The 25259-nt window shown below is 42.4% G+C and overlaps 2 protein-coding genes across 4 annotated transcripts in view; one reads left to right on the forward strand and one right to left on the reverse strand.

The window, feature by feature from the left end:
- LOC122549323 (coiled-coil domain-containing protein 127-like) overlaps positions 1 to 13284 on the reverse strand; it is an 18957-nt gene extending 5673 nt beyond the window's left edge. The window contains exon 1 of one of the 2 annotated variants that reach the window (XM_043688952.1): positions 13163 to 13284. The gene's annotated coding sequence lies outside the window, so the exon portion shown is untranslated. Of the gene's footprint in view, positions 1 to 13031 lie in introns of both variants that reach the window. The other variant, XM_043688953.1, reaches the window with a different exon arrangement.
- An 85-nt stretch (positions 13285 to 13369) lies between these two features.
- sdha (succinate dehydrogenase complex, subunit A, flavoprotein (Fp)) overlaps positions 13370 to 25259 on the forward strand; it is a 46930-nt gene continuing 35040 nt past the window's right edge. Inside the window, exons 1-4 of one of the 2 annotated variants that reach the window (XM_043688951.1) lie at positions 13370 to 13477; positions 18508 to 18597; positions 21633 to 21794; positions 24215 to 24358. In XM_043688951.1, coding sequence (XP_043544886.1) covers positions 13430 to 13477; positions 18508 to 18597; positions 21633 to 21794; positions 24215 to 24358 — 444 coding nt within the window. In that variant the 5' untranslated portion in view covers positions 13370 to 13429. Of the gene's footprint in view, positions 13493 to 18507; positions 18598 to 21632; positions 21795 to 24214; positions 24359 to 25259 lie in introns of both variants that reach the window. The other variant, XM_043688950.1, reaches the window with a different exon arrangement.

The following is a 25259-nucleotide window of genomic DNA, read 5'->3' on the forward strand; positions in this document are numbered from 1 at the left end:
GTGTGGACTTGTTGGGCCGAAGGGCCTGTTTCCATACTGTAATGTAATCTAATCTAAAACACTGGGATATCAGTTAAAATAGAAATGTGACCAACAAGCTTTATGATTCAACAGTCATACTACAAGTCAAAACATGCTTGACTTTCAAATGCAGAACCGTATCTCCAAATTCTAACAAAGTGATCAAGGCAAAGGCAACTGAACCACCAATTTAACTGGTCAAAATATTTTTAAAACGATGATGGATTCTCTGCTATTTTGTACTATTATCTGCTCCTCCCAATATGTGAGCATAATTTTAATTAAAACAAATAGTCTGGAGGTAACTTGTGTGAACTGGAAGTGCTTAATGTAGCAGTAATAACAGAAGATTTTTTCCATCTCTCTTGTGCTCTTGGATGTTTCAGTATCTCCATATAAAATCCAAGGCCATTAAAGTCAATAACACTGTAGCTGCCAGTTCCCAAACTATGGTAGCTTATTACTTACTTAATTCCTTTGTTTGTTCCTATATGTGTACTTCCACCGACTTAACCTAAGCAGATTGGTTCTCATTCCTGATGAAGGGCTTACGCCCGAAATGTTGATTCTCCTGCTCCTCGGATGCTGCCTGACTGGCTGTGCTTTTCCAGCTCCACACTCTCGACTCTGCATTTCCCATCTGTTTGCCCATTTTCTAATCCACGTTAGGCTTGGGTTAGAACTTCATGAATAGCATAATACAATTATACCGCAACTTAGAAGTGTGCAGGCAGTTAAGGATTGGTGACCATGCAGTCTAAGAAAACTGGCAGGTAGTATAGATACCTCTGCTAATAAATGGATTTTCCACTTTGGGCACTAGTGAGTGTAATCAGTTGTGCTGGAGGAGAAGAGTGGAGAGCAGTAACAGTAGGGAACGCTTTAGTCAGACATTTCTGCAGCTGTAAACATGACTCCAAGAATGTATGTTGCCTCCCTCGTGCCAAGGTCAAGGATGCCACAGAACAGCTGCATGATCGGCTTTTGGGATAGTGTGAACAGCTACAGCCTGTGGTCCATGTTGGCATTAATTAATTAAGTAGGAAGATAGATGAAATCCTGAAAGCAATTTTCAGAACGCTCATAAAAAGACTGAAAAACAAGACCTCCAGAGCAGTAAACTCACAAATACAAAGTTCCAAGTGGTAGTGATCATAGAAACAGAAGTGAGCAATTTAACATATGGCTAGAAAACTGGTTTAGGACGGAGGCCATGAGATTTCTGAAGTATTATGATTGGTTCTAGGCCTCCTGTATAAGATTGACAGGGTGGACCTTAGCAGGACCAGGAATACCATTTACAGGGGAGATTTGGTAATGCTGCTGAGAAGCTTTAAACTAATGTGACAGGGTACCTTTTTTCATATGAAAAATCTTTGCAGCAGAAGACTGAAGAGGACCCAAGGTGATCTACAAACAGAGGAAGATTGACACTGGAGATGACAACCGCTGTCTGGTTTTGAAACTTGAGTTGCAGTAAATTTAATAGGGGCTTTATTGGATCAGATATCATTATAGAGTGGGAGGTAGATAACACACGTTTAAGAGAAAGGAGGCTTAGAGTTGTAAATAGTTGTTGGTTAATGTTCATTTTAGAGTTAAAGAATAAAATTGTTATTTTTTTTCTTTAAGTAGTGGAAGTTGGGAATTCTCTGTCACACATACTTTAACAGATTACAAGGCAAGGCGAGCTGTTCTGTGTGTTTGGTTTAATTAGCAGAAGGGTTTACCATCGTGTCATAACACTGAGAAGTTGGTGACATCATGGCAACATCACTGGACTAGTAATCTAGAACCCTAGGTTTATGTTCTGGGGACAGAAGTTTGAATCCTCCCACTACAGACAACAAAATTTGAAGTCAATAAAATCTGGAATAAAAAGCCAGTCTAATAGTGACCATGTAATCACTGTCAATCATTGTAAAAACCCATCCAATTCATTCATTTCAAAATGGCAATCTAGTGTCCTTACATGGTCTGACAACATCTGACTGAGAAAATATAGATGGGCAATCAATGCTAGCCTGGTCAGCAATGCCAAGCAATGATTGAATTTGTTTTTACAAAATCTATATTTAGGAGAGATAGGCAGCAGAAAAAGGAGGTGCAATAGCACTCCTAGTAAGGGACAACATCAGTATAATAGTTCAGCAGGGTCTCCAATCAAAGGATCAAGATAGAGAATTAGTTTGGATAGAGCTAAGAAACAGCAAAAGAACACAAACTTTTGAAGGGATTTATGGAATAGTAATTTGGTGTTCTATAATGTTGGGCACATTATAGACTTTTGTAATTTGGGTAATACAGTAATAATAGATCATTTCAGTTTACACATGAACTAGATTAATCAAGTTGACTCTAATGCTGCAGCAGATGAGTTCTGAAAGTATTTCCGAGATGGGTTTCTGGAACAATGTGTTAACAATGAGGGATTTGGCAATTGTGGGTTTGGTATGTAATGACGAAACGGTCATTAATAACCTTGCTGTAAAGGCAGCTTTGAGAAACAGTGACAATAATTTTACATGGGGTGGGGGGAGTTGAATGTTTACAGTTCGACTCTGATATAGTTCATTCTGAGACTAGGTTCTTATATCCGAACAAAAGCAACAATTAATGGGGGAGTAAAACTGGAGTAAAGCTTGACTGGGTGGTTTGTGAAAATTCACTAAAGTATTTAACAAAAGACAGGCAATGGCTAGTATTTAAAGAAATATTTCCAGGCTTACAATAGATTCCTCCAAGGCATAAAAGTCAAAGGGTAAATAAATATGACTAATAAAAGTTAAAGACTGCAGTCGATCAGAGGTAGTAGCTTGTAAGAATGCCTGAAATAGAGGTAAGCCTGAGGACTGGGAGCAGTTTAGGATCCAGCAAAAACATGTCAAGAAACTCATAAGGAAGGGAAAAGAGAATTTGTACGCTAGTCAGCAAGGAACATGAAGGTGAGCTGAAAATGCTTCTCATAATACATAAAAAGAAAAAGATCAGCAAGGATAAATGTGGGTACATTACAGTTGGGGATAAATGGAAGCAAAACTAAACAGTTACTTTGCATTTGTCTTCATGGAAGATACATAAAGATCCCTAAAATATTCAGCAACCAAGGGATTTGTGCAACTGAAGAGCTAAAAAAAAAAGTATCAGTACAGAGGTAGTAATTGAAAAATTAGTTGAATTAAAGGTTGATAAATATCCTGGATCAGATCAGTCCATCCCAGAGTGCTGAACAAAATAGCAAAAGAAATTGTGAATGCATCAATAGAAGAACAAAGAGTACAGCACACTAGAGGCCCTTCAGCCCTCGATGTTGTGCCGACTTTTTAACCTACTTTAAGATGAAACTAGCCTGCAGACCCTACATTTTACTATCACCCACTTGCCTATCCAAGAGTCACTTAAATGTCCCCAATATATCTGACTATACTACCACTGTTGGCAGTGCATTCCCTGCACCCACCACTCTCTGACATCTCCCCTAAACCTTCCTCCAATCATCTTAAAATTATGCCCCTTGTGATAGCCATTTCCACCCTCGGAATAAGTCTCTGGCTATCCACACACTATGTCTCTCATCAGCTTGTAGACCTCTATCAAGTCACCTCTCATCTTTCTTCGCTCCAATGGTCCCTCTCCCCAGTGAATATAAAGCAAAGTATTCATTAAGGACTTGCCCTACTTCCTCCAACTCCAGGCACAAGTTCCTTTCACTATCTCTGATTGGCCTTGCCCTCTCTCTGGCCATCCTCTTGTTCCTCACATAAGTACAGAACACCTTGGGGTTTCCTTAACCCTACCCGCTAAAGCTTTTACATACGCTATTCTAGCTCTTCTAAGTCCATTCTTCAGTTCCTTCTTGGCTACCTTGTAACCCTCTAACACAGTGTGATCCTTGCTTATCAGCCTTAAGTAAGCTTCCTTCTTCCTCTTGACTAGACGTTCCATATCTTGTCATCCAAGTTTCCTTCACCCTACCATCTCTTCCGTACTTCAGTGGGACAAACCTATCCAGCACTCGCAGCAAGTGCTCCCTAAATAACCTCCACGTTTCTGTTGTGCATTACCCTGAGAATATCTGTTCCCAATTTATGCTCCACAGTTCCTGCTATGAAGAAGCTGCTCCTTTAACAAGGTTTTGCTGTCCTTGGCTTCTTTTTAATCAGAGAGGTTGTAAGCAACACAGACTCCGAAAAGTCTAGGGTTGAAGGGTTTTAGGGCCAATTTAATAATAACTAACAGATACTGCCTCAGGCAGAAGGCTTACAAGTTAAAACACAAACACTTGTACAACGAAAGGGGAGTGGCCAGTTCTTCCAGCTCGGCTTTTCGCTGGTTTGCTTTGCTTTTTAGCAGTAGTACGAAAAATGCTGTTGGACCCGAAGAAGCAGGTCCAGGCTGGTACTCTCTCTCTGTCTTCTATCCTGTAAGAACCAGTGCTTGATTTTACCTTTTGTGCCAAGAGGAGTTTATGGGGATTTTGCAAGTATTTGGAGCAGCATTATTATGTTGGGATAATCTGTTGAGCTTTCTGAGAGGTTGTTATTCAGGGTATTCTGTTTTCTGTTGTTGGTATTTCATTCAGTAATCTTGTAAATAAACTCTGTTTTGTTTAAAGCTAAGTGGTTTGACCAGCAGCATTTCTCCTGGAATAGCCACCTTACACCTGCTTAAAACAACTAACAAAGTTAGAGTGGGCTACCTTCTTGAAATGTTTTGAGGGGTCTGGCCTGGTCCATAACACTGCCTAATAGCATTTTAATTCCTCCTCCCTTAATTAAATGCTTTCACATACCACCTGCATCTATCCCTCTCCATGACTATAGTTCGGGTCAGGGAGTTGTGAACCGAAATGCTCTCCCACTGAGAGATCTGACACCTGCCCTGGTTCGTTGCCAAGCACCAAATCCAATATGGCCTCCCCTCTAGTCAGCCTATCTACATATTGAGTCAGGAATCTTTCCTGGGGACACACCTGACAAAGTCTGCTTCACCCAAACTATTTGTATCGTCATCTTTCACAATTCTATAGATTCTAGAAAGCGGAATCCTGCTTTTGTAAGGTAGTAGTTGTAAACCTATTTAAGAATGGGTGAAGAAGAGGATGAAGACTGGAGAACAACAGGCCCGTTAGCTTGATATCTATAATAGGGAAAATGTTAGATTCTATTAAAATAAATATGTGAACTGAAAAACTAAGAATAACAAAATTGGGCAGAGTGAACATGGATTTGTTAAAGGGACATCATATTTGGTAAACCTGTCAGAGATTTTGGTGGATGTTACTTGTAGCATAGACAAAGGAGAACTAATTTATGCATTATATTTGGATTTTCAGATGGCTTGCAATAAGGTTGCCACACAGGCTAGTAAATAAAATTAAAAATGGGAATAAGGGAATATACCAGTATGGATTAAGAAAGAATTAACAGATAGAAAGTAGACAGCAGGAATACATGGATTGTTCTCAGAATGGCAGGCCGTCAATAGTGAAGCGATATAAGGATCAGTACAAAGGTCCACAACTGTTCATAATCTACATAAATGATTTGGATGTGGGGACAAACTGAAATATTTTGAAATTTTATAGTGATACCAAACTGGAATGCAAGGATGTTTCAAGAGGACTTGGACAGTGAATTTGCTAGAATATGGCATATAGAAGATAATGTAAATAAATGATCAATAACATGAATATTCAACATTGTTGAAAAAACAAAGGCATAATATTTCTTAAATGATGATGACTGGGAAGTATTGGTGTCCAAAAGGATCTAGGTTGTTGTCCATTAGTCACTAAAAGCCAGACTGCAGCTGCAGCAAGCAATTATAAATGAAAACTATATTAGCATTCATTTTGATAGGTTTTAAGTATATTCGTAAAGATGTCTTGCTGCATTTGTATGGAGTCTTTGTGAAAACTCACCTAAAGTACCATGTATAGCTTTAGTCTCATATCCAAGAAAGGTTACACGTGCTACAGAGGGAGTGCTACCAAGGTTCACCAGATTAATTCCTGGGATGGCAGATTGGCAATGAGAAGAGATTACATTCCAAAGAAAAGTTAATTGGACTCGAAACATTAACTCAGTTTCCCTCTTCACAGTTGCTATCAGCCCCAAGTTTCTCTAATACTTTTTATTTTCACTTCACAACTTCTGCATCCTGAATACTATGCTTTTATTTGAGGAAACAATTTGAGTTCTCCAGAATTTTGAAGAATGAGAAGTGATTTCACTGAAACTTACGAAATTCTTACAGAGCATGACAGGATGGATATAGATAGAATGTTTGCTGTGGCTGATGACTCTAGAATCAGGAAACGGATATTCAGGATAATCAGCAGGCCATTTAAGACATTTAATGAGGAATTTCTTCATTCAGAGGGTGGTGAATCATTGGAACTCTCTACACAGTATCAAGGATACTGTGAATCCTTGATCATTGAGCAGGTTCAAGGCAGAAATTGGTGTGTTTCTGAAAACTAATGACCTTAGGGAGAGGATGAGAGTGCGCAAAATTGGCATTGAGATGATCAGCCATGATGTAGAATGTAATTTTCCACAGTTGCCTTCACAATTTATCAAAACTACTTTTACATGGCCGGCAAGTTGTTTTCTTATAGCTAAGTCTAAATTAACTACAAACAAAAGCAAAAACATACTTTAGAGTGTTTTAGTCACTTCAAAGTGGATTGTCACATACTGAAGTTTTGAAAGGCACTATATGAATTCAAAGTCCTTCTTCTTCATTCACATTGATCCAGGATTAGGCATTTTCAAATTAGACAGACAAAGCAATGAACACAACTAAACCCGGCTTGTTTGGGTGGATTTCACATCAGATCATTATCAAAGTATATCATTTTTTGTTGAACAGAAATACTACAGTGCTAGAAAATTATATCCTGCATGAATTTTAAGAATATTGGAATGAGTCCTGCTGCAAAAGTAAGTGTTAATAATGCAAGCCCTTACCCAACAAACTCATTACAAAAAGTTAAGTCTGAAAATTCGGAGCACAAGTACCTTTGTAACAATATAACTGGTTTGCCACGCAGACTGATGCCAACAGTGTGGGCCCAATTCCCACACCAGCTTTGGTTATCCTGTAGGACTCTACTTCTCAATTTCTCCCCTCTGAGACGTGGTTACCCTGATCTTAAACCATCACTAGTAGCCTTTCTCTCTAATGAACAACAGCCTATAGCAACTTTGACTCTACTTTTCAATTCTTAATTTAACTATAATCAAACTCTCTGACCCAGAACAGTAATAATTTGGAACATTCAATCCCATTCCTACATGTTGTTAATGATTTGAAATTAAAAAACCAAAACCTTTTTAAAAATCTTACTTTTCTTGTTTCTTTTTCCTTCTCTAATCCATACTCCATTTTCCTCTTTCTGCACTTCATAGAGTTATAATCACCATCTCTTTCTCTGCTTCTTTCTTAAATCCCATTAATTAAGGGGACGCATTATCAATCCTTTTAGCAATGGTCCCAGCACCCTGTCCCCTTGTCCTATTGCTATCAGCTCCGAATTTAATAATTTATGGGATGATTTTATCTTAAAATGATTTTAATTTCACAACTGCTGGGTGCAGGAAAACCATTATATGATAACGATGACTGCATGATACTTCAGAAAGATCAGTCCCAGAAGTCTATACATAGATAATCACATATAATAATATTTTGAGTATGGAAGTGACCAAATGTAATAACAAATCACTAAACTAAATTCATATAATTGGAACTTCAATGTGAATATGCAAGGGTTACGATCATAAAATTACTAGATATTGTGTACTTAAAAAGCAGATCTGTTGTTCTCATGACAGGGTATCAAGTCTGTTATGTGATTTGATCTTGTACTTATTAAACCAACAGCAGGTTGTAGCTATTCTGGTTGTCAAGCAATGAGAGGTTTGATTTTGAAAATATATGTTGCACTGAGGAAATTGATGTTAACACTGTATTGTTTCCATGACATTTCAGTGGGCTTCATTCCTGTCTGAAGTCCAGTGTGCAAAAAAATGTGGATCTCCATGCTGCACCTGTGTCTGGCGAGTCTACATTAATGCTAGATTAACCACATATGCTCATTTTATCTTACCTTAAATTACCTCACATAACCAAGTTAAACATACTTTACTCCTGTAGTTACTTAACAAGTGCATATCATTCAATAAGCAAGGAAGTAAGGCATTCACAACAAACAACACTTGTGTATTCTGCATTTTGGTTTCCACTTTAACACCAAACGCAGAAATATTATACAAAAAACCGAAAGAATTGCAGATACTGGAAATCTGAAACAAAAACAAAAATTACTGGAAAATGTCAGCAGGTCTGGAAGCACCTGTGGAGAGAAATTAGAGTTAATGTTTTGGTTCCAGTGACCCTCCTTCAGAACAGAAATATTAAAGAATAAGCATGTAAGTTAGCTCACTGAGCTTGAAGATTTGTTTATGGTGACGAAACATCTGTATCATCAACCTGAGCTACAAATCCTCTCAAAAATCACTAATATTAAAGAATGCTTCTCATGGCTGGGAAATTATTGAGTACTGAGATCACATGATCAAGTCTACAAATTTTTGTTTACACTAATTAGAAATGCATTTAACTTCATCTTGATTCTTAATTAGCCAAACATCTTTAGGTAATGATGAAAGAATTACACGTATGTCTCACACTTCATGTCTCAGCAGCACCCGATAGTCAATACAGTAATTTTGAAAAGTAGTGAGTTGTTGAAATAACTCCACGAAGATCAGTGTCCTGTCGTCAAGTCACCCTTTCTTTACAAGTGAACAGAACCCCTGAGACTCCTGCTTATAACTTTTCGCTAGGGTCCCTGATTGAAACAGGTTAACAGCCCCAATCAGGAAACTCATATTTTATGAGGTCCACCTGGCTGACCTTGTTACAATCATTACAGTGGTGATGCAGGAAACTTTGCAGGCTAATGTGCACATAACAATCTCCTGGAAACAACCACCTGATATAGTCACATCTGTTGGTTCATACTTCACAATGTCTCAGGCACCACCATTACCACATAAAAGCTGAAAGAACTGCGGGTGCTATAAATGAGAAACAAAAACAAAAGTTGCTGGAAAAGTTTAACAGGTCTGGCATCATAGAATCACAGAGATGTACGGCACGGAAACAGGCCCTTTGGTTCAACTCGTCCCTGCCGACTGGGCATCCCAAACTAATCTAGTCCCATTTGCCAGCACTTGGCCTATATCCCTCTGAACCCTTTCTATTCATGTATCCATCCAGACACCTTTTAAATATTGTAATTGTACCAGCCCCCACTGCTTCCTCTGGCAGCTCATTCCACACATGCACTACCCTCTGCGTGAAATCAGAGTTAACATTTCAAGTAAGGTGACCTTCCCTAGAACTGTTGGTAACTATGAAAAGGTTTGGATGCCTTATGTAGCACAGTGGTTAGCACTGCAGCTTCACAACGCCAGGAACCTGGGATCAATTCTGGACATTGGTGAGTGTCTCCATGCCGGCATTGTCAAAGAGTCTGAAACCTGAGATCACAACCAATAAGGAATTCAAGGACTGAGAAAGGTATTCGTGCTTTGTGATCTTGGCCTATCTGTCTGTGGTCCATGACTCACCATGGCACATCAGGCCACTGAATCAATCACAGTCACTGACCTCATTTCATCTGATCATCTCCCCCTTACTGCCTCCCAGCTGATAGTCCCCCAGCCTGGCACACCTCACTTCCACCTCCTTGCAAAAATTCACAAACAGGACTGACTGAGCAGACCCATTATTTCAGCCTGCTCCTGCCCCACAGAATTCATCTCTTCCTACCTTGACTCTATCTTTACTACCTGGTTCAGACCCTACCCACATACATCCATGATTCCTCTCACGCTTTATGCCAGATTTGGAATTTCCAGTTTGCAAGCTCCAGCCGCCTCCTTTTTACCGTGCAAATCCTTTACACGTCCATCTGTCACCCAGATAGTCTCAGGGCTCTCTGCTTCTTCCTGCAGCAAAGGCTGTCCTCACCCACTGCCACCCTCCTCCATTTGGCCGAGCTCAACAACTTCTTTTACTTCCTCTCATTTTGTTCAGGTCAAAAGTTTGGCTATGGACACGGCATTGGCCCCAGCTATGCCAGTCTCTAAGTGGGGTATGTAGCACATTCCTCTTTCCAGTCCTATTCCGGCCTCCAATAATAACTTTTCCAAGGATATTTCGAAGATATCACTGGTGCTGTTTCCCGCCCTTGGGACAACAGTGCTGGGGAATCCACGGTTGAGAAAGGTGAACGTGACAAGGGGACTTGGAAAACTTCATCAATTTTGCTTCCAATTTCCACTCCACATTCACTTTCACCTGGTCTATATCGGACTCCTCTTTTCCCTTTCTTGACATTTCTGTTTCCATTTCTGGGGACAGACTAGCCACTAATAACCACTGTAAACCCACCGACACCCACAGCTACCTGGACAATACATCCTCACACCCTGCTTCCTATAAAGACCCCATTCCATTCTTTCAGTTTCTCCATCTCCATCGCATATGCTCCGATGAGGCCAACTTCAACTAGGGAGCCTCTGAAACGTTCATCTTCTTCCTCAATCGTGGATTCCCAAGCACAGTTGTCGACAAGGCCCTCAACCAGGTCTCACCCATCTCCTGCACTTCCACCCTCACCTCATCGCGTTTCACCAGCAACAGCAATAGGTTCCCTTTGACTTACCTACCATTCCACCAGAATCGACACCCAGAGACCATCAGCCGGTATTTCTGCCACATCCAGCAAGATACCACCACCCGACACTTATTCCCTTCCCCTCCCTTGTCAGGCTTCTGCAAAGTCTGTTCCCTCTAGAACACCCTGGTCCACTCTTCCTTCACTCCCAACATCTTCCCTCCCCACCACCACGCCCCTTCCGCAACAGCCCCACTGCACCTACCCCTGCAACCGCCAAAGATGTAACACTGGTCCATTTACCTCCTCCCTCCTTAGTATCCAAGGGCCCAAACATACCACCCAGGTGAAGCAGCGCTTTACCTACACTTCTCACAATCTACAAACCCACCAACTCCCATAGCTACCTGAATTACACCAACTCACACCCTACCTCTTGCAAAAATGCTATCTCGTATTCCCAATTCCTCTGCCTCCGCCACATCTGCTCTCAGGAGGACCGGTTCCACCACAGAACACACCAGATGGCCTCCTTTTTTAAAGACCGCAATTTCCTCTCCCATGTAGTTGAAGATGCCCCCAAAGCATCTCATCCACATCCTGCACCTCCACCCTTGAACCCCACCCCTCTAACCGCAACAAGGACAGAACTCCCCAGTCCTCATCTTCCACCCCACAAACCTCTGCAAAAATCGCATCATTTGCCGACATCTCTGCTACCTCCAAACGGACCCCACCAGCAGGGTTATATTTCCCTCCCCACCCCTATCTGCAAAGACCGTTCCCTCCATGACTACCTCGTCAGGTCCACACCCCCGATCAACCCACCATCCCCTCCTTGCACCTTTCCCTGCCACCACAGGAATTGCAAAATCTGTGCCCACACCTCCCCCCTCACCTCCATCCAAGACTCCAAAGGAGCCTTCTACATCCATCAAAATTTCACCTGCACTTCCACACGTTATTTATTGTATCCGTTGCTCCTGATGTGGACTCCTCTACATTGGGGAAACTGGACATCTTCTCACAGAGCGCTTCAGAGAACATCTCCAGGACACCCGCACCAATCAACCCCACTGCCCCGTGGCCGAACATTTCAACTCCCCCTCCCACTCTGCCGAGGACATGCAGGTCCTGGGCCTCCTTCATCACCACTCCCTCACCACCGGACACCTAGAGGAAGAACGCCTCATCTCCTGATTCGGACCCTTCAACCATATGGCATCAATGAGAACCTCACCAGCTTCCTCATTCCCCACCCCCACCTTACTCCAGTTCCAACCTTCCAGCTCCGCACCATCCTCCCTCCCCCACCTTACTCCAGTTCCAACCTTCCAGCTCAGCACCATCCTCATGACCTGTCCCACCTGTCACTCTTCCTTCCCATCTACTTGCTCCACCCTCCTCTCCAACCTATTACCTTCATTCCCACCTCCAACCACCTATTGCACTCTCAGCTACCTTTTCCCTAACCCCACCACCCTCCCATTTATCTCTCCACCCCCGAGGCTTCCAGCCTCGTTCCTGATGAAGGGCTTTTGCCCGAAACATCGATTTTCCTGCTCCTCAGACGCTGCCTGACCTGTTGTGCTTTTCCAGCACCACTCTAATCTTGCCACGTTAACACACCAACTTGTTCCCTGGCCAACATCTCTGTCTCAGGCTTGCTGCAGTGTTCCAGCGAAGTTCAGCACAAGCTGGAAAAACAACACCTCATTTTCCACTTGGGGACCATGCAGCCCTCCAGACTCAATATACAGTTCAATAGTTTTAGGGCCCGAACTCCCTTAAGTCCAAGCCCCCTGTCACATACACCTGGCCTTGTTATCACATGGTCTGCCTTAACTCACTACATACCATTAGCCACTAACAGTCCCCATTCACAGCTATTCACTTTCTAAGCCAGATTGTTATCCATTCCTTTGTCTGTCCAACTGTTCTTCTCTCTTCGGGCCAACTATCACTTAGACTTAGGAGTGGAAGTAAGGCCATTTGGCCCATCATTTACTCTGTTGCCCTCCCCCTTACCCAATCTTCTGCATGTAAACCGACATTTTCCTGGCTACCATAATTTCTGAGGGAGGGTCACCGGTCCCAAAAACGTTAACTCTGATTTCTCTCCGCAGATGCTGTCAGACCTGCTGAGTTTTTTTTTCCGCCAACAACTTGTGTTTTTGTACCACCATTACCGTCCCTGGGTATGTCCTATCTCAGCAGAGATGGACAGCACAATGGCACAGAGCCAGGAAAGAGTTACCCTGGATGCACATGCAGTGCAGACCCCATTAAACCTCCCCTTCTGTCATTTTCTGACCTTGTCTCGATGGCGCAGCACTTCACTGAGCTACAGCTACCCCCCCAACCGTGTGAGGGAGAAGCACAGGGTAACCTGCTACACCAAGTTCTCTTCTGAATCCGTTCTGTTTCACGCAATGACAACTTTACCTATTTTTTTTTCTCTTTTTGCTGCACCAGGACGTAGTTCTGGTTCGCTCCGTTTATCCGGAACAGAAAGGCTCTGACATATCTCCTCCCCACCCCGGAATGGATTGGTGCGCCACGAACCTCCCCCGGAATGGATTGGTCCACCGCCGACCTGCCCCATATCCCCGGGAATGGACCAGGCCAACCGTCTCCCCTCCCCTCTCCCTTCCCCCCGCCCTCAGGAGTAGGCTAGTCCAGGGGCGGTTCGCAGGCGTCGGTTGATGCAAGATGGCGGCGCGTTGCTTGGTGTCCGCTCTGGGGAAGCGGCGTTTCAAGGTGGGCCTTAGACAGGTCAGCGAGCGTCCTGCTGAGAGGCTGCGATAGGCTGCAGTTTGCGCTCGGACTCAGCGATTGTCGTCAGCCACCACAAAGGTTATCCTGGTTGTGTAACTAGGAGCAGTTACATAACTGTTAAGGAGCAAGTTTACTGCCGATGCTGGAGGTCGCAGCGGGTCAGACAGCATCCATGGAGAGAGAACAAGACGTGACTCTTCATCAGAGTTTCACCACATAACATATTGGTTGTTGTCAGCAGCGAGTTATGTCTTTGCTCGGTTTTACTAGTGGTTAGTGTTATCCTAGTCCTAGATAGTCAACATAGTTTTGTGAAGGGGTAGGTCATGCCGGTCAAACCTTATTGAGTTCTTTGAGAAGGTGACCAACAGGTGGATGAGGGTAAAGTGGTTGATGTGATATATATGGATTTCAGTAAAGTGTTTGATAATGTTCCCTGTGGAACATTGCACAAAATATGGAGGCATGAGATTGAAGGTGATATAGTTGTTTGGATCAGAAATTGATTAGTTGTAAGAAGACAGAGGGTGGCGGTTGATGGGAACTATACATCCTGGAGTTCATTTACCCCAAGGATCTGTTTTAGATCCACTGCTGTTTGTCGTTTTTATAAATGACCTAGATGAGGGCATAGAAGGATGGGTTAGTGAATTTGCAGATGACACTAAGGTAGGTGGAGATGTGGATATTGGCAAAGGATGTTGCAGGTTACAGAGAGACATAAATAAGCTGAGAGGTGGCAAATGGAGTTCAATGCAGAACATTGTGAAGTGATTCACTTTAGAAGGAGCAACAGGAGTAAAGAGTACTGGGCTTATGGTACGATTCTTGGTAGTGTAGATGAGCAGAGAAATCTTGGTGTCCATGTACATAGATCCCTGGTTGATAGTGTTGTTAAGAAAGCATACGGTGTGTTAGCCTTTATCGGTAGAGGGATTGAGTTTTGGAGCCACAAGGTCATGCTGCAGCTGTACAAAACTGATGCGTCCGCACTTGGAGATTGCGTACAATTCTGGCAAATGCATTATTGGAAGGATGTGGAAGTTTGGAAAGGGTTCAGAGGAAACTTACTAGGATATTGCCTGGTATGGAAAGAAGGTCTTCTGAGGAAAGCCTGAGGGACTTGAGGCTGTTTTCGTTAGAGAGAAGGTTGAAAGGTGACTTAATTGAGACGTACAAGATAATCAGAGGGTTAGATAGGGTGGACAGTCAGAGCCTTTTTTTCTTGGATGGTGATGGCTAGCATGAGGGGACATTGTTTAAAATTATGGGGTGATAGATGTAGGACAGATGTCAAAGGCAGGTTCTTTACTCAGAGAGTAGTAGGGGTTTGGAACGCACTGCCTGCAACAGTAGTAGACTTGCCAACTTAAAGGGCATTTACATGGTCATTGGATAAACACATGAATGAAAATGGAATAGTGCAGGGTAGATGGGCTTCAGATTGGTTTCATAGGTTGGTGCAACATTGAGGGCCAAAGGGCCTGTAAGCGCTGTAATGTTCTATGTTCTAGACTTTTATAAATCTGTTGTGACCGTTTTGAGAAGACTTGTAGCTCAGGTTGAGGTTTTGGATGAGGTTTGCTCGCTGAGCTGAAAGGTTCATTTCCAGACGTTTCATTACCTTCCAAGGTAACATCTTTAGTGGACTTTATGCAAAGCAATGCTGAAACTTCCTGCTTTCTAGGTGGTAGGACAAGCCAAACAAAGACACGCACGAGAATTCCTAGAAGCATGATATTCCAACCAGAACTCTATCAACAAACACATCGAATTAGACCCCATCTACCACCCCTTGAGAAAAGGAACAGGAAGTGACTTCACCACAGGAAATAACATCAACAAAGGAAATGACATCACCAACCCAAACATATAAATAGAAAGCAGAAAGTTTCAGCATTACTTTGCATAAAGTCCATTGAAGACGTTACCTAGTAAGGTAACGAAATGTCTGGAAATGAACCTTTCAGCTCAGCGAGCAAACCTACATCCAAAATCTGTTGTGACCTTCAGTGAGTATCTTGATTATACTGGGGATGGGGTTCATCTGTGATCTAGATTAAGGGAGTCCTCCAGATGTAGAGGTAAATAATACATAAGCTATGAGGATGTCAGAGTGGTGAATGCAGCTGTACAGTCATAGAAATGTACAGTATGGAAACACGCCCTTCGGTCCAACCCGTCCATGCCGACCAGATATTCCAACTCGATCTAGTCCCACCTGTCAGCACCCGGCCCATATCCTTCCAAACTCTTCCTGTTCATCTACCCATCCAAATGCCTTTTAAATGTTACAATTGTACCAGCCACCACCACTTCCTCTGGCAGCTCATTCCATACATGTATTACCCTCTGCTTGAAAAAAAGTTGCCCCTTAGGTCTCTTTTATATCTTTCCTCTCTCACCCTAAAGCTATGCCCTGTAGTTCTGGACTCCCCCCACCCCAGGGAAAAGACTTTGTCTGTTCATCGTATCCTTGCCCCTCAACTTTGTAAACATCTATAAGGTCACCCCTCAGCCTCTGACGCTCCAGGGGAAACAGCCACAGCCTGTTCTGCCTCTCCCTATAGCCCAAATCCCCCAACCCAGGCAACATCATTGTAAATCTTTTCTGAACCCCTTCAAGTTTCACAACATCTTTCCGATAGGAAGGAGACCAGAATTGCATGCAATATTCCAAAAGTGATCACACCAGTGTCCTGTACAGCCGCAACATGGCCTCTCAACTCCTGTACTCAATACTCTGACCAATAAAGGAAAGCATACCAAACGCCGCCTTCATTATCCTATCTACCTGCAACTCCACTTTCAAGGAGCTATGAACCTGTACTCCAAGGCTCTTTGTTCAGCAACACTCCCTAGGACCTTACCATTAAGTGTATAAGTCCTGCTAAGATTTGCTTTCCCAAATTGCAGCCCCTCGCATTTATTTGTATTAAACTCCATCTGCCACTTCTCAGCCCATTAGTCCATCTTATCAAGATCCTGTTGTAATCTGAGGTAACCTCCTTCGCTGGCCATTACACCTCCAATTTTGGTGTCATCTGCAACCTTACTAATTATACCTTATATGTTCACATCCAAATCATTTATATAAATGATGAAAAGTAGTGGACCCAGCACCGATCTTTGTGGCACTCCACTGGTCCCAGGCCTCCAGTCTGAAAACAACCCTCCACCACTACCCTCTGTCTTCTACCTTTGAGCCAGTTCTGTATCCAAATGGCTAGTTCTCCCTGTATTCTGTGAGATCTAACCTTGCTAACCAGTCTCCTGTGGGGAACCTGGTCAAACGCCTTACTGAAGTCCATATAGATCACATCTACTACTCTGGCCTCATCAATCCTCTTTGTTACTTCTTCAAAAAACTCAATCAAGTTTGTGAGACATGATTTCCCATGCATAAAGCCATGTTGATTCTCCCTAATCAGCCCTTGCTGTTCCAAATGCATGGAATCCTGAGGGGACAAGATGTACCTCCAACAACTTGCCCACCACCGACGTCAGGCTCACTGATCTATAGTTCCTTGGCTTATCTTTACCACCCTTCTTAAACAGTGTCACCACATTTACCAACCTCCAGTCTTCCGTCACCTCGCCTGTGACTATCGATGATACAAATATCTCAACAAAACGCCCAGCAATCACCTCTAGCTTCCCACAGAGTTCTAGGATACACCTGATCACGACCTGCGGATTTATCCACCTTTATGCGCTTCAAGACATCCAGCACTTCCTCCTCTGCATTATGGACATTTTTCAAGATGTCACCATCTATTTCCATACATTCTATATCTTCCATGTCCTTTTCCACAGTAAATGCCTAATATAAAATACTCATTTAGTATCTTCCCCCATTTTCTGCGGGTCCACACAAAGGCTGCCTCGCTGATCTTTGAGGGGCCCTATTCTGTCCCTAGTTACCCTTTTGTCCTTCATGAATTTGTAAAAACCCTTTGGATTCTCCTCAATTCTATTTGCCAAAGCTATCTCACTTCCCCTATTTGCCCTCCTGATTTCCCTCTTAAGTATTCTCCTACTGACTTTATACTCTTCTAAGGATTCACTCAATCTATCCTGTCTATATCTTGCATATGCTTCCTTCTTTTCCTTAATCAAGCCCTCAATTTCTTTAGTCATCCAGCATTCCTTACACCTATCAGCCTTCCCTTTCCCCGTGACAGGAAAATACTTTCTCTGGATTCTTGTTATCTTATTTCTGAAGGCTTCCCATTTTCCAGCTGTCCCTTTACCTGCGAACACCTGCCCCCAGTCAGCTTTTGAAGTTCTTGCCTAATACTGTCAAAATTGGCCTTTCTCCAATTTAGAACTTCAACGTTTAGATCTGATCTATCTTTTTCCATTACTATTTTAAATCTAATAGAATTAAGATCGCTGGCCCCAAAGTGCTCCCCGACTGACACCTCAGTGACCTGCCCTGTCTTATTTCCCAAAAGTAGATCAAGTTTTGCACCTTCTATAGTGGGTGCATCCACGTACTGAATCAGAAAATTTTTCTTGAACACACTTAACAATTTTCTCTTCATCTAAACACTTAACACTATGGCAGTCCCAGTCTGTTTGGAAAGTAAAAATCCCCTACCATAACCACCCTATTATTCTTACAGATAGCTGAGATCTCCTTACAAATGTGTTTCTCAATTTCCCTCTGACTATTAGAGGGAATAATGACAGAACAATGAAAAGCCCCTGAGAAGTAGTGATATGAATGATGACAAACTTTGAGATCAGTTCTATGACAAAGAATATGTTTTTCATTGGAAACATTCATCATTGGTTTTCTCCCTTTCTACCTTCCTCATTGATCTATCTTTCTCCTTGCCCTTGCCCATGGCTGACCTCTTACCTGCCTATACCACCCCATCCCACCAATGTTCTGCCCCCATTTTCCTTTGTACCTAATCCTGCCTCCTTTTGTCTGAAATGTGCTTCTAGTCGTGACAACTTTACAATCTACAGTTTCTAATTAATTGTGATTTCTATTTTTACAGATTCCTGCAGTGTACCAAAATGCAGCTTGCAGATTCCACTTTGCTGTCAATGGGAAACATAATAAAAATGCAAACAAAGTTTCAAATGCAGTAAGTAAAAGTCACATTTGAGGACTTGATCATGATTGCCCAGCATTATGCAGCAAATTCTTAACAAGTGTCCAAATACAAATTATTAATTTTAGCGTCAATGCTTTCTGAATTTCAATGCTGCATCTGTTGGCACTTAGTAAATTCTGCCATTGCCTAAATGATATCAGAGTTCTATCCAAGGAGCTGAAATCCCCATCATCCCTCCGTCACTATTCTGACTTCAGGATTATCTCAGCCAAATCTATCTGTCCAGAATGTCTAGATGCTGATAAGCAATGTTTTTGTATTAGACGAGTGTTTGGTCCTTCTGTATCCTAAGATCTCTGGTAACACTGCTTGATGAGAGCAATTTTTTTTCTAAGCCTTTGCTCATTAACAAAAGTCAGTAACCTTTATGTCTGAGCTTATCCCACATCTAGTATTGAATGAGCAAAGTTTTTCTTCAATTCAATATTGGGGAAAACTGAAGCCATTGTTTTCAGTCTAGGCAGCACATTGGCTCAGTCCTCAGCACTGCTACCTCAGTGCCAGGGTCCTGGGTTTGATTCTTGCTTTGGGTGACTGTGTGGAGTTGGCACATTTTCCCCATTTCTGCGTGGGTTCCACCTGGTGCTCCGGTTTCCTCCCACAGACCAAACATGCAGGGATGTGTGGATTGGCTATACTAAGTTACCCCATAGTGTCCTGAGACATGTGGATTCACCATGGTAGATGAAGGGTTTTGGGGCTGGGATGGATCTGGCTGGGATGCTCTTCAGAATCTGAGCAGACTTGATGGGGGTCAAATGGCCTCTCTTTGCCCTGGAGGGATTCTGTTATTCTAGTCTCAGCTCCAAGCTCTGTTCCCTAGCCACAAACTCTGTCCCTCTTCCTGGTAACATTCTGACATTGAGCCAGACTGTTTGCAACATTCGTGTCGCATTCTGCCCTGGAATGAACTTCTGACCTTATGTTCGTGCCATCACTATTTAGAGTTATAGAGATGTACAGCACAGAAACAGACCCTTTGTTCCAACCCATCCATGCCAACCAGATATCCTAACCTAATCTAGTCCCATTTGCCAGCACTTGGCCCATATCCCTCCAAACCCTTCCGATTCATATACCCATCCAGATGCCTTTTAAATGTTGCGGTTGTACCAGCCTCCACCACTTCCTTTGGCAGCTCGTTCCATAAACACTCCACTATCTGGGGATGCCCCTTAGGTCCCTTTTATATCTTCCCCTCTCACCCTAAACCTGGAATTCCCCCAACGCAGGGAAAAGACTTTTGTCTATTTATCCTATCCATGCCCCTCATGATTTTATAAACCTCTACAATGTCACCCCTAAGCCTCCGACACTCCAGGGAAAACAGCCCCAGCCTGTTGAGCCACTCACTATCGCTCAAATCCTACAACCCTGACAACATCCTTCTATGTCTTTTCTGAACCCTTTCACAACATGCTTCCAATAGGAAGGAGACCAGAATTGCACGCAATATTTCAAAAATGGCCTAACCAATGTCCAGTACAGCCGCAAGATGACCCCCAACTCCTGTACTCAATGCTCTGACCAATAAAGAAAAGCATACCACAGGTGAGATGCCAGAGGACTGGAGATTGGTTAACGTGGTACCATTATTTAAGAAAAGTGGTAAGGACAAGCCAAGGAACTATAGACCAACGAGCCTTCACTATCCTATCTACCTGTGACTCTACTTTTAGGATCTATGAACCTGCACTTCAAGGTCTCTTTGTTCAGCAACACTCCCTAGGACCTTGCCATTAAGAGTACAAGTTCTGCTAAGATTTCCCAAAATGCAACACCTCCCATTTATCTAAATTAAACTCCATCTGCCCAGCTCATTGGCCCATCTGATCAAGATTCCGTTGTAATCTGAGGTAACCTTCTTCGTTGTCCACTACACCTCCAATTTTGGTGTCATCTGCAAACTTACTAACTGTATCTCCTATATTCATATCCAAATCATTTATATAAATGATGAAAAATAGTGGACCCAGCACCGATCCTTGTGGCACTCCACTGGTCGCAGGCCTCCAGTCGGAAAAACAACCCTCCACCACCACCTCTTCTAGCTTTGAGCCAGTTCTGCATCCAAATGACTAGTTCTTCCTGTATTCCTTGAGATCTAACGTCCTTACCACTTTTCTTAAATAATGGTACCACGTTAACCAATCTCCAGTCCTCTGGCATCTCACCTGTGACTATCGATGGTATAAATATCTCAGCAAGGGGCCCAGCTATCACTTCCCTAGCTTCCCACAGAGTTCTCTGGTACATCTGATCACGTCCTGGGGATTTATCTACCTTTATGCGTTTCAAGACATCAAGCACTTCCTCTTTTATAACATAGCCTAACTCAATTCCTGCCTTGACTCATCTACTGTTGAAATCAACATTTGTACGTTGGCTAGACATGACTATTGCCATGTGCTCCTGGCTATTCTCTTGCTTTCTGTATTCATCAAACTAAAGTCAGTGTCATTTAAAACTCTGAAAGGATTCATGTCTTCATTTGCAGTGTGTTATCACCCTGTGTGTCCTGGCTTATATTTTGGCTCCTGATCAAGCAATGTTTTGGTAACATTCTCAAGCTTTCTTCAAATGTGTCTGTGATGTCTCCCCTCCCTATCTTGAATTTTCTCAAACTCCACAGACTTCCTAGCTATCAATACTTTTAATTCTAGTGACTTGTGCAATTTGAATTTGAACTGCGACACCATCGGTGGTTGTGCCTTCTGTTGCCTCAGCTCCAAGCTTTGGTCTTTGCTTCCTTTACATCTCTGCCTCTAGTTTTCCTCCTTTGAGACATTATGAAAACCTTTTTGATCATCTGACCTAATAGTTTCTTTGTGTAATTTTCTTTTCCAATGCTCCTGTGAAGTGTCTTGGACCTTTCCTTGCATTAATGGTGCTATAAATGTCTTTTTGAACATCAGTGAAAATTGGCATTGCTCTGATTCTTTTATTTTTACAGTCTGAGCCATTGACATGGTAACCACAATGTGTATCTTGCTTCCTGAATATAGATTTCTACTCAGTACCCAGTGGTAGATCATGAATTTGATGCGGTGGTTGTTGGAGCTGGTGGTGCTGGTTTACGAGCAGCTTTTGGTTTATCTGAAGCTGGTTTCAACACTGCTTGTGTTACAAAACTCTTTCCAACTAGATCTCACACAGTCGCTGCTCAGGTGAGACTTACTGATAATCTTTCATACATGCATTGCAATTAGTGATATTTCTGATTTGTGTTTAAATGTCAACAGTTGTACAAACTGAACTCTTTCCTCCACCATAGTGATGGAGTGAGTATCATGAGGGCTATTCAGAATGAAGATTGTCGGGAGTTGGATGAAAAAGATATGGCTGTGTTAGTGCTCAGAGATCCAGTTGAACTGGACACTGGGGAAGATAGCTGATCAAGAATTGGCTAGGTTCTGTGCTGTGGCTAGGACTGATGTTTGCTGATGTGATCTGAGCCAGTGCTATAGGATGTGGCTGGGTCCTGTGCTTGGATATCTGGTTGCATTATGCATTAAAGGACTTTGTTGGGAAGGTTGCGGCTGAATGGTGTGCCCGGCAAAATCCCGCATGCAGTAGTAGGATTATGGCAAGATAATATTTTGAGAGGTGCATGTCCATAAATCCTTGAAAGCAGCAGGATAGGTAAACAAGGTGCTTAAGAAGGCATATTGGGTACTTGCCCTTATTAGTCAAGGTATTGAATATATTATCAAATATGTTATGATGGAGCTATTATAACATTTAGGCACAACCAAGTACTGTGTGCAGTTCTGGCCACCATGCTATAGGAAGGATGTGATTGTGATTGAACTAAATATTAAATGTTGCCTTGGCTGGATAGATTCAACTACAAACAGCTAGGCTGGGATTGTTTTCCTTAGAGCATAGAAGGCTGAGAGGGAATCTGATTAAGATGTACGATGAGGGGGGTATAGACAAGGCAGATAGGGTGAAATGTTTCCACTTAGTAGTGGGGTCAGTAACCGGGGGAAGGTAAGGAGCAGGAAGTTGAGAGGATTTGAGGAGAAAGGTTTTCACCCAGGTGGGTTTTGAGTAACTGGAACTCTCTAAATGAAAGGTTGGTAGAGGCAGACAGTGAACAGCTATTTGGATGAGCACTCTGTACCATAAGCATACAAGGATTTGGGCCAAGTGCTGGCAATGGGATTAGAATAGATAGATGTTAGATGGCCCATTGTGTCTATGCTGATCAGAGAATCTCTGCATGCTGTTAAAACTCCATGACTTTCTGAATATTGAACTGGTCACCAGGTAAGCTTTTTCCCTTGAGTGAAGTGATGGGATCTTTTAAAGTTCATTTGCAAGGTGAGATGGAATGAGCAATGTAAAATCTTTATTTAAAAAAAAGCTTAAAAATGTGTTGCTGGAAAAGCGCAGCAGGTCAGGCAGCATCAAAGGAGCAGGAGAATCGACGTTTCGGGCATGAGCCCTTCGTCAGGAGATAAATTCTCTGGGGTCAGACCCAAAGCCACAATATTCTGTCTCTGATAAAAAATGTTGCCTTTGAGCCAAGGCTGGCACTTTGCTGTATTATCTTGGAAAGTAATACCTTTTTAGATAGAAGTTCATTCATGTGTATGAAAACCAAAGTGGTTCAGATTTGGCAGTCTATATACTATCTTGTGCACAGACATGAGTGTGCATGAGAAGCGCAGCAGGTCAGGTAGCATCCAAGGAGCAGGAAGATCGATGTTTCGGGCAAAAGCTCGCAAGTCCTGATGAAGGGCTTTTGCCTGAAATGTGGATTTTCCTGCTCTGTGGATGCTGTCTGACTTGCTGTGCTCTTCCAGCACCACTCTAATCTTGACTCTGATCTCCAGTATCTGCAGTACTCACTTTCATCCTGTAGGTGTGCATGAGTTGGGATGTAAAGCTGTAAATTGGTAGTTTGGGAGGGTAGTATCCATTCTATGCACAGTAGAGTGCAGAACTAATTATGAACTCTGTGGATGGCAGGGGATGAGAGAGGCTGTTTTTATGACAGAATGTAGAGTTTCCAATTTTGGGTTCTAGACTGTGTATGTGTAGAGTTGGACTGTCTACAGATTCCACCTCCAGCTGAGGAAATGGATGTGTACTGTGAAGCAATAACTTCCCATTTAACAACTGAAGTAAATGCATACAGCCCTGCTTAGATTATTGACTAGCGTTAAGGATATATAGAAACGTAGCAAATAGGAGCAAGAGTAGGTAATTCATCCCTTTGTGATCCTATTCTGTCATTCAGTAGGATCATGGCTGAATATCCAACTCAGTACCCTGTTGCTGCATTCTCCCAATAGCCTTTGATCCCTTTAGCCCTAAGTGCTATATCTAACTCCCCCTTGAATAGAATCAAAAGTTGATCTAAGTGAGTCAAGTTTTCTTGAGGTTGAAATTAAGAAAAAGCAGTGGAGTAAAATCAGATTTACTTCTCTTTTAATCTGTTTCATCCTATGCTTTTTCTGTGTGTTTAATTTTAATGTTGATACTAACCATCTGTTTCATTTTCTCACTGATGATAAATGCTGACAGGTAACCAACAAATGAAAAGAAGGTTTAAAGAAACACTTGGTTATTTTTGCAGGGTGGAATAAATGCTGCACTGGGCAATATGGAGAGTGATGATTGGAGGTGGCATTTTTATGATACTGTTAAAGGATCTGATTGGCTGGGAGATCAAGATGCAATCCACTATATGACAGAACAGGCACCAGCTGCCGTTATTGAGGTAAATAAGCTTGAGATTTTTAAATGCAAGGTATTTTCTAACTCTGAAATGTTTAACGGGATGGTGTAGTAATTAGGTTAACAGCTCAGGTTGCTGTCCTTGAGACTTATGTTTGTGTCCCATCAAGATTGATGGGATGCTCGTATTTTATTTCCGACTGCAATAAAAGTCCAATGATTTAGATTTAAACCTTTTAAACCAGATATTTTGGGGTGGGGATGGTGCATGTACGCAGCATTAAATTAACCATTCAACCTGACTAATTGGTTGGTTGCCTTGGAATAGAAGGATGCCATATTTGGGCAGTAGCAAATTTTTTGAGTTTTCACAACGGAACAGTTTTGCATTTTTCAGCAAAATCACCAATCATTCTTCAAAACTCTAATGAATAACTGTTTAAATGCTTTTGAAAAGTAAACCCTTCATGTCAGGAATCAGCCTAATGAATCTTTTGTGAACTGCCACCAATTCTCGTATATTCTCCCTTAAATACAGGGACCAAAAACTGTACACACTATTCCAGTGCAGCCTCACCGGTATTATATACTGTTGTTAACAAGACTTCCTTTTTAATCTCCAAAATTTAGAAATAAAGGTCAACATTCCATTTGTCACCTTTAATTACTTGCTACATCTGTATGATAACCTTTTTCAAGATCTTTCTGTGCTACAGTCTTTTTTGGAGTCTATTTCTATTTATTAGATTAGATTAGATTACAGTGTGGAAACAGGCCCTTCGGCCCAACAAGTCCACACCGACCCGCCGAAGCGAAACCCACCCCTACCCCTACATTTTGTCCCTTACCTTACCTAACACAATAGGCAACTTAGTATAGCCAATTCACCTGACGCTGCACATCTTTTGGATGGTGGGAGGAAACCCACGCAGACACGGGGAGAA

Source organism: Chiloscyllium plagiosum, chromosome 4, assembly GCF_004010195.1.
Source record: "Chiloscyllium plagiosum isolate BGI_BamShark_2017 chromosome 4, ASM401019v2, whole genome shotgun sequence".
Classification (NCBI taxonomy): domain Eukaryota; kingdom Metazoa; phylum Chordata; class Chondrichthyes; order Orectolobiformes; family Hemiscylliidae; genus Chiloscyllium; species Chiloscyllium plagiosum.